Source organism: Danio aesculapii, chromosome 11 (genome assembly GCF_903798145.1).
Source record: "Danio aesculapii chromosome 11, fDanAes4.1, whole genome shotgun sequence".
In the NCBI taxonomy this organism is placed as follows: Eukaryota; Metazoa; Chordata; class Actinopteri; order Cypriniformes; family Danionidae; genus Danio; species Danio aesculapii.
Window position 1 is genome coordinate 37,282,724 of NC_079445.1, and position 19,439 is coordinate 37,302,162.

Consider the following 19,439-nt stretch of genomic DNA (forward strand, 5'->3'; position numbering starts at 1 on the left):
TATTAAACAGAAATATTTATTAAAATGATATTTTAGTCATCAAACATCTTTAGAAATAGTAAGATAATACATTTAAATTCAAGCAAAGTATTACAAAATATAATAAACAAAAAATATTTTATGTTTCTCTTGATTTTTTCCATCTTTTTAAATGTAATATTTTCCCCTAACATACACATTTGGGCGTACTAATTTTTGTACCATTATTGCAAGTTTTTTTTGTTAGATTAGCTCCGGATTTGGCTTCAGTGTTGATTAATCTAATGTATAGGCACCTATTAAAGCATCCTATTAAAAATATGAATTTAAAACATAGATTCGACTGGGGTGTACTTATATATGCTGAGCGCTGTAAATCAAATCTTTAATTGTAAAAGATCTTGCATGCAAATTTGTTGTTAATTAGTGTATTTAAGTCTTATTTGTCATTTGAATTCGCATGTTTGCTGGTTTGTAACATCTGGCAAAGTGACTACCAATGAAAACTAGCCTTTGGGCTAATTTAGATACATTTACATATTGAGGACTGTTGATTAATCTACACTGTGAAAATAAGGAAATATGAATCAACATAAAAGCATTACCCCTTTGTCCACTGTTCTTTTCACTTCCATTGAGAATGTGCCAGTTCGCCTGTTTACCATCGCTGTACGCAACTACAAACAAACACATTTATGGAGAATTACTTATTTTAATTTACCATATCAATACTATTAATATGTATTTTATACAATTAATTAGACTTTATGCAAGTAGATGAACTAAATGCATAATAACTGGACTGAGCATCTGCAATGCATCAGCATACTTGCATAAAGCTAGTATTCCAGCTAGTGTACTGCATTGAGTGGACTCATTAAAAAAAAAACATAAAAGGTGATCCATACAACATCCTCAGTGTCCTCCCATTCCACCTCGGACAGATCCACACTGCTGTAACTGGGTTTCTTCCTCTTCTGGCCCTCCTGGTACTGCAAGAAGAGACACAAAGAGGGCAGGAAGTGCTTTAGAGGACAGCAATGCAGATGCAGTCAGGAACTGGGATCATATGGGCAACACGATGGAGACAGAAACGCACAGTAGGTGGTGATTGAGACCATTAGTCCAGCGTTTTTCACTCCTGCTCTCTGATGTTCCCACTAGCACTGCGCATTTTGATCAGATGACGAAACGTGTTGTGACCAATTTTTTACTTCTTACTTCAAAGTGATCCTGAACTAGAAAATGATTGACAGGCGGTTGTGCGGTTGTGTGTTGTGTGGTTGTGGGCCGCTTCTGTGAGTCTTTTATTTAGTGTTTACGGAGTCTGTCACTGAGACGGCTGTGACACCTGTTTCAGTGCTATCTGTCATTTTCGTGGTATTACAAAAAACAAGAAATGTGAAAAATCCAACATGTGCAGTGCTGAGGGATTCCAGGAGCAGGATGGAGAAACTGTGGTGTAAAGAAATGAGTTTTGTTTACACACTATCAGCGCAGCCAGTGTTTGGCTTATAAGGATCTGTGTCAAAATAATCTGTCTAATCTTTTTTTTTTTTCTTCCTCAGATTGGTTTTTGGAAATTCAGTCTGTCATGGTTCTGTTCCAATCCCTAATGAGCTGCCTCGCTGTCTTCTGTCTACACGGGCAGAACTCTAAACAAGATGGAAACTCATAAGTAACTAAATTCAAATGAATCATGTACATGATAACTGGACATTAAAGGTGTTGTATGTAAGCTTTTGACTCCGAGTGCTCTTAATGTGGAGCACACAAAAAGCTGATGGGAATGCTGAGAATTTATTTATTTTATTGGACGAATTTTTCTGCCAAAGCTTCATATTTTATATTATATTTGACTTTAATTGTGCTAAAATATATATATTTAAAGACAAGAAGGTATATTTAATATGTTTTAAGCTAACCACTCAACATATGTAAAAAAAGAATTTGAAAGGTTTTAATTCTATTTATTGACCTTATTCTTCAATGCGGAAGTGCGCTCGTTTTTGCGATTGTTTTAGAACTTCCGATTCAGGTGCCTATGGGAGAAATGACTAGAAATAATAAACGGCAAAAAACGGTCAAACTACTTACTCTACAAACAAGTGTCTGCATTACAATACAGACAAAGTAGAATAATATAATAAGAAAATATCAGTTTGCAACACCAAGCAGCAAAACGAGCTGTTTTTAACGTTTAAAAATGAATGGAAGTGAATAAGACCGGAAGTTTCGAGCCAAAACGATTCAAATGGCTGCGCCCACTCGTACGCAGAGAATAGCAATTGGTCATATTTTAAATTTTATTACACACAGTGCTCAGCAGATATAATTACACCCCTAACAAATCTCTCTTTTAAATTCATATTTTTAATAGGAAGCTTTACAATATTACATTTGTGCATATACAGTTGAAGTCAGAATTATTAGCCCACCTTTGAATTTTCTTTTCTTTTTAAAATATTTCCCAAATGATGTTTAACAGAGCAAGGAAATTTTCACAGTATGTCTGATAATATTTTTTCTTCTTAAGAAAGTCTTTGTTTTATTTCAGCTTGAATAAAAGCAGTTTTTAATTAAAAAAAAAACATTTTAAAGGTCAATATCATTAGCCCCTTTAAGCTATACTTTTTCTCGATAGTCTACAGAACAAACCATCGTTATACAATAACTTGCCTAATTACCCTAACCTGCCTAGTTAACCTAATTAACCTAGTTAAGCCTTTAAATGTCACTTTAACCTGTATAGCAGTGTTTTGAAAAATATCTAGTCAAATATTATTTACTGTCATCATGGCAAAGACAATATAAATCAGTTATTAGAAATGAGTTATTAAAACTATTGTGTTTAGAAATGTGTTGAAAAAATCTCTCCGTTAAACAGAAATTAGGGAAAAAATAAACAGGGCTAATAGTTCAGGTGGGCTAATAAGGGGCTAATAATTCTGACTTAAACTGTACATTAGATTAGTCAGTACTAAAGCCAAATCTGGAGCTTATCTAACAAAATAACTTACGATAGCAGTCCAAAAACTAGTACACCCAAATTTATATGTTATAGAAAAATATTAAATACAAATTTTAAAAAGAGGAAAAATCAAGAGAAGCAAAAAAAAAAAAAGTTTGTTGAAATAGTTTTTTTTAGGTTATAATTTATTTTTGCAATATTTTGCTAGAATTTAATTGTATTATCTTTCAATTTGTAAATATGTTTGGTGACTAAAATATTATTGTGATAAATATATCTAATTAACAAATCTGTTTTGTTTAACTGCGCCAAAATACATTGCCTATATTCACTGAGAAATAATAAAAATATTCATTTTCAAAATGGGGTGTATTCAATTATCCTGAGCACTCTGTATAGCATTAATTTAAATTATTTAATTAAGAATTGATTTGTATGTTTTATGTATAACAAAACGTATTTAAATACATTAGATTCAGCCATTTTCTATAGTTTTCTGCATTTTTTCCAGTAAATTAAATTTATTTTATGTAATTTATGTAAATAAATTATGACATTAAAATCAACTACATTTCATGAAATTATTATCAGTTAAAATTAATTAATAATAATTCATTATCATAGAAATTTTATTTTGTCAAAAAAGTCAATATTAATTATTATAATTTTTAAATAAAGTCCCTTGTTGGAAAAATGCACAAAAGCGCACACATCAGTCTAAATGGGAGCTCAGCCAAACAACAAAAAGTATAAAAGTTATTCATAATGGCGGCAACAACAAATTATTAAATTGAACAAAACAAAGGTTTTTGGCAATTTTTTGTTATGCTAGTTTATTTTTCTTAATTTAGGGTTCAGTATATAGGATTTGTTATTGTTGTTTTTCTGTATTTTCTTTATGAATATGCAAATTGTGCTCAATTCATTAATGTTTATTATGTTGTGAGATAATTTGTGAGATCATGTGATCCAGAGGCGTGTAAAAGATTAACATGCTGTGATCAATATTGTCTGATGAAGAGCCGGTGTGCTTGAATCTTCACATGCTTTGTGATAGCTAACTGTAAGTTAATAAATGTATATTTTTGGAGCTTTGGTGTTGCCGCCTTTATAAATAATATTAATATAATTAATATTAATAATATTAATAATTATATTGATAATATAATTGTTACAGTGCTTTCAGTTATTTAATGTCACCTCATCCTAAATGCAATTTTTATTCAATATTATCCAATGTCCCTTTTTGGAACAGCCTTCAGTTCATCTGTGATACCTGCAGTAAACGAACAGTTCAGCTCACTAAGGTTTGGAACAGATCCTACAACAAATATAAGTTCATAAATAATTCAATAAAGTCCAGTTCATAACTACTGCTTCACTAGTAAATACTCATTTTACCACATCTGTCCCTGTTGAGCAACACAGAGTCGGTGAGGTCAGTAAATACACACTTTTAACACACACTCAGAAGCCTTGACTGATGCACACCACCGCTACGCAAACACAAACTAATGCACAGCAGCACTGGAGCCACATTACGACGAAAACACACCAACAACACGTCCACAACACACAGAGCCACGCGAGGTGACTGAGAGCGGGGGTGAGGGGTGTCCCTGTGAAGGGTGAGTTACCTCAGTGCTCTGATCAGCCCTGGCAGGCACATGAATGGGCTTTTATTCCTGCATGCAATATATCAGAGGAAAAGGGTTGGGATTACAAAAAACTACATCTCCCATGATGCACCTCAGCGTCCCACCAGCGCTCTCACAAGCACACACTCCATGTCTGGGTAGATTTTTTTTTACCTGTTTGTTTGGGCATGGATGTAACTGCATGTCTGCTGTATCATACTGTAGCTATTTTGTGGTGGAGTTTGAAATCATAATGCTAATATATAAGGCTGGATGAAGTAAAAGTGTAAGATTGGTGCTTACCAGGGGTCTCAGGTCAGGGTGCATCAGGAGATATCCATTACTGGTGATGGCAAAAGCGTATCCGTGTATTCCTAGCTGGAGAGGAGAAGATAAGACTTTTTCACAATGATGGTATTATCACACTTTAAGATACAGAGAGTGTCAAATTGAACGGATTGAAATTGATTTTTTAAATCCCGGCTATTATTTTGCTGGTAACATTCTACCTTGTGTTTTGGGATGACTTTCATTAGCTCCTGAATGGGGATGTCAGTGCCCGCGACGCCCAGCAGGATGCCTTGGTTTTTCTGAGGAGACAAACATTTTATTTTCACACAGTAAAATATGCATATTTGTCTCATTTGGGACATTTTTTGAATAGAAATTAATTAAAGTGAAACACACTTTGAGTGTTAGAGTGCACTAAAAGAAACATTAAGTAAAACTTTCAGGCATTATATTAGATTATATTTGTTGAGTATTATGTAAGAAGGGTTACTGGGTCCATGACAATTTCCCAGCCCAAGTACCATCAGGCAGTTTTGCTCACTCTTTGGGTCATTGGGTTGCCAGACTGCATTTTCAAAATAATAATAATAATAATAATAATAATAATAATAATAATAATAATAATAATAATAATAATAATAATAATAATAATAAGCCCTTACATTTATATAGCGCTTTTCTGGACACTTACAGCGCTTTACACATTGGGGGGGCCTCTCATCATCCACCACCAGTGTGCAACATTCACCTGGATGAGGCGATGGCAGCCATATTGCACCAGACTGCACACAACAAACTAGCTGATTGGTGGAGAAGAGGGAGAGTGATAAAACCAATTATGATATGGTTAGGAGGCCAGTGGGAAAATTTTGTCAGGGTGCTGGGGTTAAACCCCTACTCTTTACGAAAGGCCTCCTGGGATTTTTGACGACCACAGAGAATCAAGACCTCGGTTTAACGTCTCATTGGAAAGACGGCACTCACTGAGTTATGTAGAGGCCCCATCAATATACTGGTGCATTAGGACCCACACAGACTGCAGGTTGAGCGCCCCCTGCTGGTCTCACTAACAGCGCTTCTGGCAGCAACCTAGCTTTCCCATGTTGTCTCCCATCCAGGTACTGACCGGGCACAGCCCTGCTTAGTATCAGTGGGAGACCATGTGATAGCTTCAGAGAGCTAGCAAAATAGCCCAATTGTGCAAGAAAACCACAACGGGTGTAACGCTGGCAAAATTGCATGTTATGAGCCTATAAATAAAATTATATAATAATAATTATAATAATAATAACTGCAACTGATTGGTGTAATTTAGTTTGATTGAAATGTAGTTTAATAATATTAATATTACTATAATTCCATATAGAAAATGTTAAATATTTAACTAATATTATTACTGTTTTTGTACTTTATTTTACTGTACTATTAAAATGACATCAGAATTAATATCAATGCTAATACATATAAATAATATTATTATGATTTCAAAAATCTCACAAGAAATCTGAATTTTAGAAAATACAATCATATTGATTAATATAGGTTTATACATATACAATAATATTTATCTAATATTAATAATAATAAGATTAAAATAGTAATAGTTCCACAATGAATCTTTGTAGAAGTTTTACTATATTAATATATTGCACTGACTTTACAGTAAGATTTTATTAACTTACATTAATGTATATACCAACATGAACTAATAATAAAACAATACTTATACAGCATTTATTAATCATAGTACTACAAAATGTTCTAATGCATTATTATAATTTGAATTCTTGCTTGTTAACATTAGTTATTGCACTATGAGTTAGCATGAACTAACAATGAAGACTTGATTACCATAAACTAATGTCAACAAAGATGAATTAATACTGTAGTAAATGTATGGTTCATTGTTTCTTCATGTTAGTAAATACATTAAAGGTGGAGTAAGTTTAACACCCAGGGGTTGAACTGGGTATTGCACTCCTGGTTCAAAACACATGCAAGCGTAGGTTGCCAGATTGACAACATCAATAGGAGTGTGCCTGACTAAAGGCTGATTTACGTGGTGTTCTAAATAAAAGCAGAATTTCTGACTTTATTTTTCAGATAAACAAGAATGTTCACTTAGCATGTTTCCTCAATATCTGCAAACACATTAAGGTATTTTTATCCTTTAGAAGAGTCTAAAACTTACATTCAGCACCTTTAACTAATACAATCCTACTGTAAAGTACCAATATATTAATGTTCTACAGTTATGTGTGTCTATCCTAGCTTAAAACATGACAGAACAACAAATCATGTCTTACACACACAAACACACTCCTCACCGTTTCATTCTTGGTGCTAAACACAGGCATGGCCACTGTGGTCATCGGGTTTGGACCCTTATTCTCTCCAAGCTGCTGACAGATCAACACAAGCCTTTCAGATTTAAATTCACATGAACGTTGGAGAAAAATGCATCCAATGAAGAGTTTGGATGAGCATTAATCTCCAGAGCCGGATCACACGCTCACATTGCGTTGTCCTACCGGCCTTCAGGATCAAGGAAGTTGCTGCGATATGAAATATTCAAACCAAGGTTTTGATTAATGGCCGTGCGAGGTGTAGACAAGTGAAGGGTGATCTGGTGAAGATGGTTCATCTCTGGAGCTGAACTGTAAGCTCAGCTGCGGGCACGATGAGGGCTGACATGATTTAACGCATGAGTTCTCTGAAACTAGGTCTGCTATTCCCTCACCTCAGCCTTATGTGTGTGTGTCCATTATGCATGTTTTACAGTGGCCCTTCAGAGGATTCTGTTGTTTGTGTTTGTTAAGGAGAAAAAAACACTGGAGGAAAAAAATTTCTAAAAATCAGCTAGCATCGTGGTTTTGTGTCCTGGTGAAAATAATCACTAAACAAAATCTACAAAAGTATTAAAAGGATAGTTCACACAAATAATTATATGGTCAATATTTAATCATCCTTATGACATGTTTTAGGGGAACAGTGAAATATTATTAAAAAAAAATCAAAGTTAATAGGAGTTAAAATTACTGCATTAATGTATCACAAAAGTGGTCTCTTAATGGTGGTATATTAATACTCTTTTAAAGTGATTTTGATGCTATATATAGTCATATTTTAAGCCTTTTGAAATGTCATACAATAGTTAAGAATTTTAAAATATACAACCCTCACAAATCTATCTTTTAAATTCATATTTTTAAAAGGAAGCTTTACAATATAGAACATTATATTATAGAATATACAATATGCAATATTATATTTGTGCATACACATTAGAGTAGTCAGTACTGAAGCCACATCTGGAGCTTATCTAAACCCAAAACTAGTACATCCAAATTTGTATGTTATAGAAAAATATTAAATACAAATTTTAAAAAAGAGGAAAAATCAAAAAAAGCAAAAAAATAAATAAAATAATAAAAAATAAAAATTTTGTTGAAATTTTGTAGGTTGTAAATTATTTTTGCAATATTTTGCTTGAATTTATTTGTATTATCTTTCAATTTCTGAATATGTTTGGTGACTAAAATATTATTGTAATAAATATATCTGGTTAATAAATCGGTTTTGTTTAACTGCACCAAAATACATTGCCTACATTCACTGTACCTTTCACTGTAACGGCCAGAGAATGTTTTTTTTTACTTAACCATTAAAAATAAAATTCTGTTATTTCTTAAACACATATATTTTAAATAACGTCTCAAATAACGTCTCATATATATATAATTATTAGCATAACTTTTCTTTAAAAAAAAGACAAGTTTTAAAAACTATAACTATATCTTTTTAGTTATACTGATTGTATAGATTTACATGGATTTACATGGACAAAGGAAAATTTAGATCTATTTAAAAGGATTTAAGACCTACAATACCATATTTCAGTGAATTTAAGACTTTTTTTTTTTAATTTAAGACATTTTAAGACCCTGCGGACACCCTCTATATGCTATAATTATACATCTACACTACCGGTCAAAAGTTTTATTTTTTCATGTTTTTTTTTAAAGAAAATTATTCTGCTCACCAGGCAGCATTTCTTAAATGTAAAAAAATTTATTTAAAATTGTTAAATATTTATTTAATAAATATTTATTTATTATTGTATAGTTTCACATGGAATTATCACTCCAATTACTTTTGCTTTTATTACCATTAGTATTAATAATATTAATAACAATTCATTCATTCATTTTCTTTGACAGATGGGAATATTGTGTGTATATATATATATATATATATATATATATATATATATATATATATATATATATATATATATATATATATATATATATATATATATATACATATACATATATATATGAATATTAGCCCCCCTAAATTATTAGCCCCCTGTTTATTTTATTCCCCAATTTCTGTTTAACGGAGAGATTTTTTCAACACATTTCTAAACATAATAGTTTTAATAACTCATTTCTAATAACTGATTTATTTATCTTTGCCATGATGACAGTAAATAATATTTGACTAGATATTTTTCAAGACACTTCTATACAGCTTAAAGTTACATTTAAAGCCTTAACTAGGTTAATTAGGTTAACTAGGCAGGTTAGGGTAATTAGGCAAGTTATTGTATAATGATGGTTTGTTCTGTAGACTATCGAAAAAAAATTGCTTAAAGGAGCAAATAATTTTGACCTTAAAATGGTGTTTAAAAAATTAAAAACTGCTTTTATTTTAGCCAAAATAAAACAAGACTGTTATGAAGCGGACAGGAGACAGAGGTAAGGAAACGTTAGGGTGTTTATTAAATGACAACAAGGAGCACATGAAGGATAGCCAGGAGGATCAGGAATGATGTTGGGGTCTTTTCCTCCGTGGCTGGGTAACAGGAATACACGAGGATGGACAGCACACACCAGATACAGCTGACAGAGGATGACACAGACTTGGAAGGACTGGAAGACAGGACGATTCGGGAGGACCAGGAAGACTAGGAGGAATACAAAGAGAACAGGTAAGTAAATCGTTTGTTTTAGCTGAGGATGACTACGCTGAGTGGTCGCTCAGTTGTCCGCTTTCGTCGAGACGAGCCCGGACAATGAGCGACTGGAGTGCTGTGCTTTTATCTGGTGCTCGTGAATGTGATGCAGCTGTGTGCTCATTAGAAGTCAGGTGATGGTGATCTTCGTGAGTGGGGGTCGTGAGAGCCTGACCAATCCATGACAGTACCCCCCCTCCCCAGGGCCCGCTCCTGAGGGCCGACACCTCCGACGCCGTGGTGGTCTCCCTCTGCCTCTAGGCGCTGGGAACTCAGGGTGGCTCTCATGAAACTCCACCATGAGACTAGGATCGAGAATATCAGCTCTGGGAACCCATGTCCTTTCTTCGGGGCCGTACCCTTCCCAGTCCACCAGGTACTCCAACTGGCCACCACGACGTCGGGAACGCAAGATCTCCTTCACTGCGTAGACGGCTCCTTCTTCTAGGAGCAGTGGAGGAGGGGGTTCCTCTTCGTGGTCAGGCTCTGTGGAGGGAAGAACAGGATCGTGATAGGGTTTCAGGAGTGATACGTGGAATGTAGGGTGAATACGGTAGTGAGAGGGTAATTGTAGTTTGTAGGTGACGGGGTTAACCTGTTCCACGATGGTGAAGGGACCAACAAATCGGGGACTTAACTTGCGAGAGGGCAGTCGCATGCGTATGTCCCGGGTGGATAGCCACACCTTTTGTCCGGGTGTGTATCTGGGTTCTTCAGACCTTCTCCTATCGGCGGTTACCTTGCTTCGACGGACTGCCCTCTGCAGATGTTGATGAGCCTCGTCCCAGACTCTCTCGCTCTCCCGGAACCAGTGATCCACTGCGGGGACATCAGATGGTTCGCCATCCCAGGGAAAGAGCGGTGGTTGGAAGCCCAGGACGCACTGGAATGGCGTGAGTCCGGTGGAGGGTTGCCGCAGTGAATTTTGGGCATATTCTGCCCAGCCCAAATACTGGCTCCAGGAGTTCTGGTGACCACTGCAGAAGGTCCTCAGGAACCGTCCCACCTCCTGAATCTTCCTCTCTGTCTGCCCGTTGGTTTGGGGATGATATCCAGAAGAGAGGCTGACGGCCACACCTAGGAGCTTGAAGAAGGCTTTCCATAGACGTGAGATGAACTGTGGACCTCTGTCCGACACAATATCTTCTGGAATACCAAATGACCTGAAGACTTGATTAAAGATATTGTCGGCAGTTTCAAAGGCTGTGGGAAGACCTTTCAGAGGGATTAGTTTGACAAACTTTGAGAATCTATCTACTATGACTAGAATACAGGTATTACCTTCTGACGAAGGGAGGTCAGTGATAAAGTCCACTCCTAGGTGTGACCAGGGACGGTTCGGAATCGGCAAGGGATGGAGCTTTCCAGCGGGTAGATGACGTGGGCTCTTGGATTGGGCACAGTCCTTACAGCCCTGAACATATTGCCTCACATCCCTTGCCATGTTTGGCCACCAGAATCGTTGGGATACTAGCGAGAGAGTATTGTTGATCCCTGGATGTCCAGTGCCTAGCGAGGTATGTAAGGAGTGGATCAGATCTACCCGGTGTTCAGGTGGTATGAACTGCCGATGAGGAGGGCATCCCGGCGGAGCAGGGGCTTCCGGAGTGGCAACGACTGGAGGAGCGTTCCAGGTGATCGGACAAATGGAGATGTGTTCGGGAAGAATCTTCGTTGGGAGTTCTTCATGATCGTGATGCTCGTGTAAACGAGAGAGAGCGTCTGCTCTTAGATTCTTGGGTCCTGGACGATAGGAAATGGAGAAATCAAAACGTGAGAAGAAAAGTGACCATCTGGCTTGACGTGGACATAGTCTCTTGGCCTCTTTGATGTATTGGAGGTTTTTGTGATCTGTGATCACCTGGAACGGATGTTTGGCTCCCTCCAACCAGTGACGCCACTCCTCCAAGGCTAGCTTGATTGCTAGAAGCTCCCTGTCTCCTATGCTGTAATTCTGCTCCGCCGGGCTCAACTTCCGAGAAAAATAGGCACAGGGATGCAGTCGGGGCGGTGTATCATGATGTTGAGATAATACTGCCCCGACGCCGGTGGTGGATGCGTCCACTTCCACCACGAAAGGAAGATTTGGGTCAGGATGAGTCAGGAGTGGGGCCCTTGTGAACTCCTTCTTAAGAAGGCGGAAGGCTGCGGCTGCTTCTTTGGTCCACTCCAGTCCTTTGGGTTTACCCTTGAGGAGATTAGTGAGAGGTGATGTAATCCTGCTGTAGTCCTTGATAAACCGTCTATAAAAGTTAGCAAACCCAAGAAACCTCTGGAGCTCCTTAATGGAAGTGGGTTCTGACCAGGATAGAACAGCCTCAATTTTCTTCCCATCCATACGTATACCGGTTTGGTCAATGATGTATCCCAAGAAATGAATCGACTTCTGGTGGAATGAGCATTTCTCCGCTTTGAGGTAGAGGTGATGTTCTCTCAATGTGTGTAGGACCTCCGCAACGTGTTGGCGATGTTCGGCCTCACTCCGGGAGTAAATGAGGATGTCATCTATGTACACTATTACACAGTGGTGAAGAAACTCCCGGAGGACTTCATGAATGAAGTTTTGGAATACGGAGGGGGCGTTGACCAGACCGTAAGGCATGACCTCATATTCATAGTGGCCAGTAGGGGTCACGAATGCTGTCTTCCATTGGTCCCCCTCACGTATTCTTATCAGATTATACGCGCTGCGGAGGTCCAATTTAGTGAAGACTTTAGCTTCTCGGAGCTGTTCCAAAGCGGCTGGTACCAGAGGAAGGGGATATCGGTATTTTACTGTACCGTTATTTAGGACCCTGTAGTCGATGCATGGACGCAGCCCTCCGTCCTTCTTGGCCACAAAGAAGAAGCTTGAGGCGGCTGGTGATTTTGAGTGACGTATGTACCCCTGACTCAGAGCCTCCCTTATGTAATCTTCCATTGCCTGATTCTCTGGAAGCGAGAGCGGGTAGATCCTACCTCTTGGCAACTGGGCATCTGGAACTAGGTCGATCGCGCAGTCCCATGGCCGATGCGGCGGTAGCTGGGAAGCTCTCTTGGGGCAGAAGACATCATGAAAGGAGCTGTACTCCTTAGGAATGTGGATAGACTGCTTCTCAGGAGGGCTCTCGACCGATGTTGCAAACAAAGAAATGGGGTTCCGACCTTGAAGAGGGAGATTTGGAAAACAGGCAGGTGTACATCCAGATCCCCATTTCTTTATCTCTCCTGTGCCCCAAGAGATGATGGGATCGTGCTTCACCAGCCACGGGCGCCCTAGAATGATGTCCATATTTGCACCCTCCAGAACCAGAAATTGAATCCTCTCTTGATGTAACAACCCCACTTGAAGAAGGATGTCTTCGCATTGTCGATGGATACGGGTCGAAGATCGAGTGCACTGGGTTATCGGTTGTATCTGGTATATATGCGAGGACGCCTCAGTACGGAGGTGGAGTTGACGACAGAGGGATTGGGAGATGAAGTTCCCTGCTGACCCGGAGTCGATGAGGGCTGTGACAAGGAGAGAAATAGAGGCAGTAGTTATTTGTACGGTGGTAGTAAGTGGTTTACATTGTTCAATATTCGTACTGAATACACTCACTGAAGTCCGAATGGGACGAAGGGGACACTCCATACGGGTGTGTCCACTGACACCGCAGTATAGACACAGACCCCGGGTCAGCCTCCTCTGTCGTTCCGCTGATGTCAGTCTTCCAGACTCTATTATCATGGGTTCTGGTTCTGGAGAGGCTGTTGACTCAGGCGATTGGAGGAGTGCAGACGAGGGGGTGATGGTGTCCTGTTGATAGGAACGGAGACGATCGGAACATCGGAGAGAATGTTGGATGAATCTCTCCAGACCCATTGTATCATCTAAGGTGGCCAGTTGGATTCGGAGAGTGGGTTCCAAGCCGAGCCGGTACGTGGTCAACAACGATCTCTCATTCCATCCACTTGCAGCTGCTAGAGTGCGAAACCGGAGAGCATATTCCTGTGTAGATAGAGTACCTTGCTTTAGATGATACAGCTGCTCTCCAGCGGCTACTTCCCCATCAGAACGTCCAAACACCTCTTTGAAATACTCCGTGAAGGTAGTGATGGAATTCATGACCGGCCCGGCTTGGTTCCAGATCGTCTCAGCCCATTTAAGTGCAGGTCCAGAGAGTAGAGATACGATGTAGGCGATCTTCGACTTATCTGTGGGATATAGAGAAGGTTGCATTTCGAATATGAGGGAACATTGTAACAGAAAACCATTGCACTCCCCCGCTCCGCCTGAGTAGGGCGCTGGTCGGGCCATGGGACTGGAAGGAAGGGCCGAAGAAGAAACTGTGGAGGCGGAAGTGCTCGGTGCTGGTGGTGCGTTGGAAAGTGGAGCTGGTGGCTGTAGAATCCGCTTCAACTGGTCCACCAGCTCTTGAAGGTGATCGGGGGTGCTCATGTTGTCGTCGTTATGGGTCCGGGCTTCTGTTATGAAGCGGACAGGAGACAGAGGTAAGGAAACGTTAGGGTGTTTATTAAATGACAACAAGGAGCACATGAAGGATAGCCAGGAGGATCAGGAATGATGTTGGGGTCTTTTCCTCCGTGGCTGGGTAACAGGAATACACGAGGATGGACAGCACACACCAGATACAGCTGACAGAGGATGACACAGACTTGGAAGGACTGGAAGACAGGACGATTCGGGAGGACCAGGAAGACTAGGAGGAATACAAAGAGAACAGGTAAGTAAATCGTTTGTTTTAGCTGAGGATGACTACGCTGAGTGGTCGCTCAGTTGTCCGCTTTCGTCGAGACGAGCCCGGACAATGAGCGACTGGAGTGCTGTGCTTTTATCTGGTGCTCGTGAATGTGATGCAGCTGTGTGCTCATTAGAAGTCAGGTGATGGTGATCTTCGTGAGTGGGGGTCGTGAGAGCCTGACCAATCCATGACAAAGACTTTCTCCAAAAGAAAAAATATTATCAGACAAACTGTGAAAATTTCCTTGCTCTGTTAAACATCATTTGGGAAATAAGGGGGGCTAATAATTCTGTCTTCAACTGTATATGAAAATCAAGAAATTCAAGATTTTTAAACTTCACCAGTGTATAAGATTATGTATATTTAAGCCATCTCATTTTTAAGTGAACTGTCCCTTTAAATCCTGTTTTTCAGAATGTAACTTTAAGCATCATTAGTTTTGCTGTTCTAGCAAATTAGCAGTTTGGCATCACAAAAAAAAAAAAAAAGAAAAAAATCTCCCTCAGTCCCACCGAAGAGGCTTTTACAGTCTCTCTTATTCTGCTTCACATTCGAGAGCTCAAAAAAAATCCTGGGGCTCAGTTTGAGTTTTGTCCAACATTTGTTCAGCCTCCTCTCCGTTGCGCAGAGCACTGGAGGTGTATCCTGTAGGAGCCAAATTGAAATCTGTGAATTAACCTTGTGATTCCCCGTTCCTTTCCTTCCCCCTCTCCCCGTCTCTCTCTGCCTCTCTCACCCCCTCTGCTCCAATGTCAGTTTTATTACGGCTTTAGGAGATAAAAGCCAATGATCCACAAAATGATGAATGGGGTGTCTCAGTGGCCAAGATACAGCAACACACACTCCGGAGAACAATTCCCAACACCCTGCGCCTATGCCTGTGAGTATCAGAGTCAAAGTGTGTGTGTGTCAAAGACGAGTGGGTGCGAACCCTTGAGTGTATATGTGTGTGTTTGTGTGTGTATATACTGTATGAGCTTTTCTTATCAGAAATGAAATGGCAGAGCGGACGGTGTTGCAGTTCTGGACATACCCAGCAGAGTGAATCCAAACCCTATCTCTGACCACATCTCGCCCTCTCTGGCTCTTTTTATCTTTGGCTCTCTGGATCTGCCTGCTGTAGCACTCTGCACAACATCCACGGTCAAGAACTAATAAAACCTTTCAGATTCCACAGACGGAATGCTGAAAGCTAATTACAATGAGGAAATGCTGCAAGACACCAGTGACAGAATGGACACAAACAGGCTCTGTTCCAAAACCCAGTCAGCTGCCTTGCTGACTACATAGGCAGCATTCCAACTAAGTCAATGACTTGAAACATTCTATGTTATAGGTAATACAAATGTGATTGCAATAAACTCAATTAAATATAAATGTACAAGATATATTAGGTAAATATTCAAGCAGGTTTAACTATTGTAGTGATACAGCTCAGTAAGCAAAAAACTTTATACTGTATATAAACTATAATGTGTACACTCTCATTAAAAAGGGTGCAAAAGCTGCCACTGTCATTACTATCCTTTCAAAAAGCTTCTAATCTGTAACATTCATGTACTAAAATGTAACATCTAATATATTGCAAATATTAGTACACGAATATATTCTAATATTTAACATTTATGCATTCGAATTTAACATCTAAGTACACTTTGGCTACTAATTTGTAACATTTATGTTCTAAAATGTAACATCTAAGTACACTTAGGTACTAATATTTAAGATTTAGGCATTAAACTAGAACATTTAGGTACACTTTGGCTACTAATATGTAACATTTATGTACTAAAATGTAACAATTAAGTACACTGGGTACTAATCTGTAACATTTATCTATTAATACTTAGGTTCTAATATTTAAAATGTATGCATTAAACCAATGGTGCTCAACCCTGTTTCTGGAGATCGACCTTCCTGCAAAGTTCAGCTCCAACCCTGATCAAACACACCTGAACCATTGAATTAGGACCTGAACAGCACTTGATAATTACAGGCAGGTGTATTTGATATGGGTTGCAACTGAAATCTGCAGGAAGGTCGATCTCCAGGAACAGGGTTGGTCACCCCTGCATTAAACAGTAACACCAATGTACATAATGACTACTAATCTGTAACATTTTTTATGTACTAAAACTTAACATCAAGGTACATTGGCTACTAATATGTAACATTTATGTACTAAAATGTCATATACAAGTACACTCGCTACTAATCTGTAACATTTATGTACTAAAATGGTATATATAAGTACACTCACTACTAATCTGTAACATTTATGTACTAAAATGGTATATATAAGTACACTCACTACTAATCTGTAACATTTAAGTACTAAAATGTTATATACAAGTACACTCACTACTAATCTGTAACATTTATGTACTAAAATGGTATATATAAGTACACTCACTACTAATCTGTAACATTTAAGTACTAAAATGTCATATACAAGTACACTCACTACTAATCTGTAACATTTATGTACTAAAATGTTATATATATAAGTACACTCACAACTAATCTGTAACATTGATGTACTAAAATGTCATATACAAGTACACTCACTACTAATCTGTAACATTTATGTACTAAAATGTTATATATATAAGTACACTCACTACTAATCTGTAACATTTATGTACTAAAATGTAACATTTAAGTACACTTAGTTTCTAATATTTAAAATGTATGTGATAAAATGTAACACCTAGGCACACTTTGACTACTATTCTGTAACATTTATGTACTAAAATTTAACATCAAGGTACACTTGCTACTAATTTGTAACATTTATGTACTAAAACGTAACATCTAGGTACACTTAGGTACTAATATTTAAAATGTATGCATTCAAATGTAACATCTAGATAACACAATGGCTACTTATCCATAACATTTAGTAGACTTCAAGTTCTAATATGTGACATATAAGCAAATTTTTTGATTATATGTAACATTAAAATGCTAACAATGCACATTTTTTTACAATTTAGGTACTAATGTTTGTAATTGAGGTACTAATACAGTCAAACTTCTGTCCTAATACATACAATTTAGGCACTAATATGTACCAGCAATAGAGTATGTACATAAATACCAATGGCAGCTTATGCACCTTTTCTTCAGTGAGAGTATTTATAATGTTTTACCCCCTACATGTGAATTCTATGATGCTTATTGTTTATTGCATGCACTGTACAGTTTGCGCATGATTAAGCCTCTTATAAGAAAGGGTGTTTATATTGCACGTGCCCTTAAAATGCTGCCTCCGTAGGCAGCTCGCTAGGTTTGGGAACAGAGCCACAGAGACACCGGTTACGACTGTTACCTTGTGCGCCTGTGCGAGCTATAGGGACACAGGGAGAAAAATAATATGTGTCATTGACATGTGCTCACGTCTACACACATACAAGAGACACACTGCACGGTGTGTGACCTGATCTGCTTCTGAGTGCTCACTGAATGGAAGAGTGTCTTGATGAGACCTTCAGGGAGTTAACCGAGCTACTAATGAGGACTGAGTTGTATTTTATGAAGGCGACAGTAGACAACACATACATTGAGACGAGAAAATAATCAGGTTTTGTTTAGACAGCAAAGCCTTTACAAAAATGTACCACAGTGGCATTCATTTCTATAAGAATTCCATAGTTGCTTGGTATAGCTTTTGTCGATAATTAAAATAAATCAATAAAATAACCTGAGATCTTAATCAGAAACGTGTTTCTTCACAACAATTCTGTATTTCCGTTTTGTTTTTGATGATTTTGGTGATATACAGTTGTGTGATATTTTATTATAGCAGAAATGTATGTATGTATTTTTGTAGTAACTATGGTTCACATTTTTGTAAAGGAGCACAGATGCTCTACACACACAACGCAAGCGTGATTATTAATACTTACTGCGCTGTCGACGTAGGCCTCAGTCCACACTGTGTCATGTTCGTGGTCGATAACTTTAGGTCTGCTCATCACATGTAAATACCGCATCACATTCTCCTGAACGTCAGCCAGTGTGGAGATCTGACTAAAATAACCTGCACAACACAATTCACAAGACACACACATGTGATCAGAAGTATGATAGTCTACTTCAATTACTGCATTTTTATACATCAGGTTTTAACACACAGCTAAGAAACATTTAATTGATTAAAATATTTACATTTTTGCAAAATTATAAACGCATTATGTTCCTTTGAAGATTCCTGAATGTTTCATTTTTGCTAATGTGAAGCAGCACAACTGTTTTCAACATTCATAATAATGATTCTGGAGCACAAGGCAAGGTAAGTTTATTTATATAGCACATTTCATACAAAATAGTAATTCAAAGTGTTTTACATAAACAGTAAAAGAAACAAGAAAATAAAAAGTATTAAAAACCAATAAAAACAGATTAAAATGTGTTAAAACAGTTTTAAATGAATGAAAAAGAAAAGAAAGACATAATAGTGTGATCTGTCGGACGTAGCATAGTGCTCATTCAGTAAAGGCACAGCTAAACAGATGTGTTTAAAGTCTTGATTTGAATGTGTCGAATGTTGGAGCACATCTGATCATTTCTGAATGCTGATTCCAGCAGTGGGGGGTACATTAGATAAAGGCGGATTCACCCTGATTTGACTGAACTCTTGAAAGTTTTTGATTTACTAGATCCTAATGATCTGAGTGATCTGTTTGGTTTGTATTCAGTGAGCATATCTGTAATGTATTGAGGTCCTAGGCCATTTAGTGATTTCTAGACGAGTAATAAGACTTTAAAATCTATTCTGAGTGTAACTGGGCGCCAGTGTAAAGACCAGTGTG

At 37.9% G+C, this 19,439-nt stretch overlaps 1 protein-coding gene across 1 annotated transcript in view; it reads right to left on the reverse strand.

Moving 5' to 3' along the window:
• The window catches only part of cacna2d3 (calcium channel, voltage dependent, alpha2/delta subunit 3), a 92,830-nt gene that overhangs the window by 29,089 nt on the left and 44,302 nt on the right, over window positions 1–19,439 (reverse strand). The window contains exons 13-19 of the mRNA XM_056468361.1: window positions 18,534–18,667; window positions 17,957–17,974; window positions 7,206–7,277; window positions 5,097–5,177; window positions 4,891–4,965; window positions 888–971; window positions 585–656 (exon numbers count right to left, since the gene is read on the reverse strand). Of these exons, the coding sequence (XP_056324336.1) occupies window positions 585–656; window positions 888–971; window positions 4,891–4,965; window positions 5,097–5,177; window positions 7,206–7,277; window positions 17,957–17,974; window positions 18,534–18,667 (536 nt within the window). The remainder of the gene's footprint in view (window positions 1–584; window positions 657–887; window positions 972–4,890; window positions 4,966–5,096; window positions 5,178–7,205; window positions 7,278–17,956; window positions 17,975–18,533; window positions 18,668–19,439) is intronic.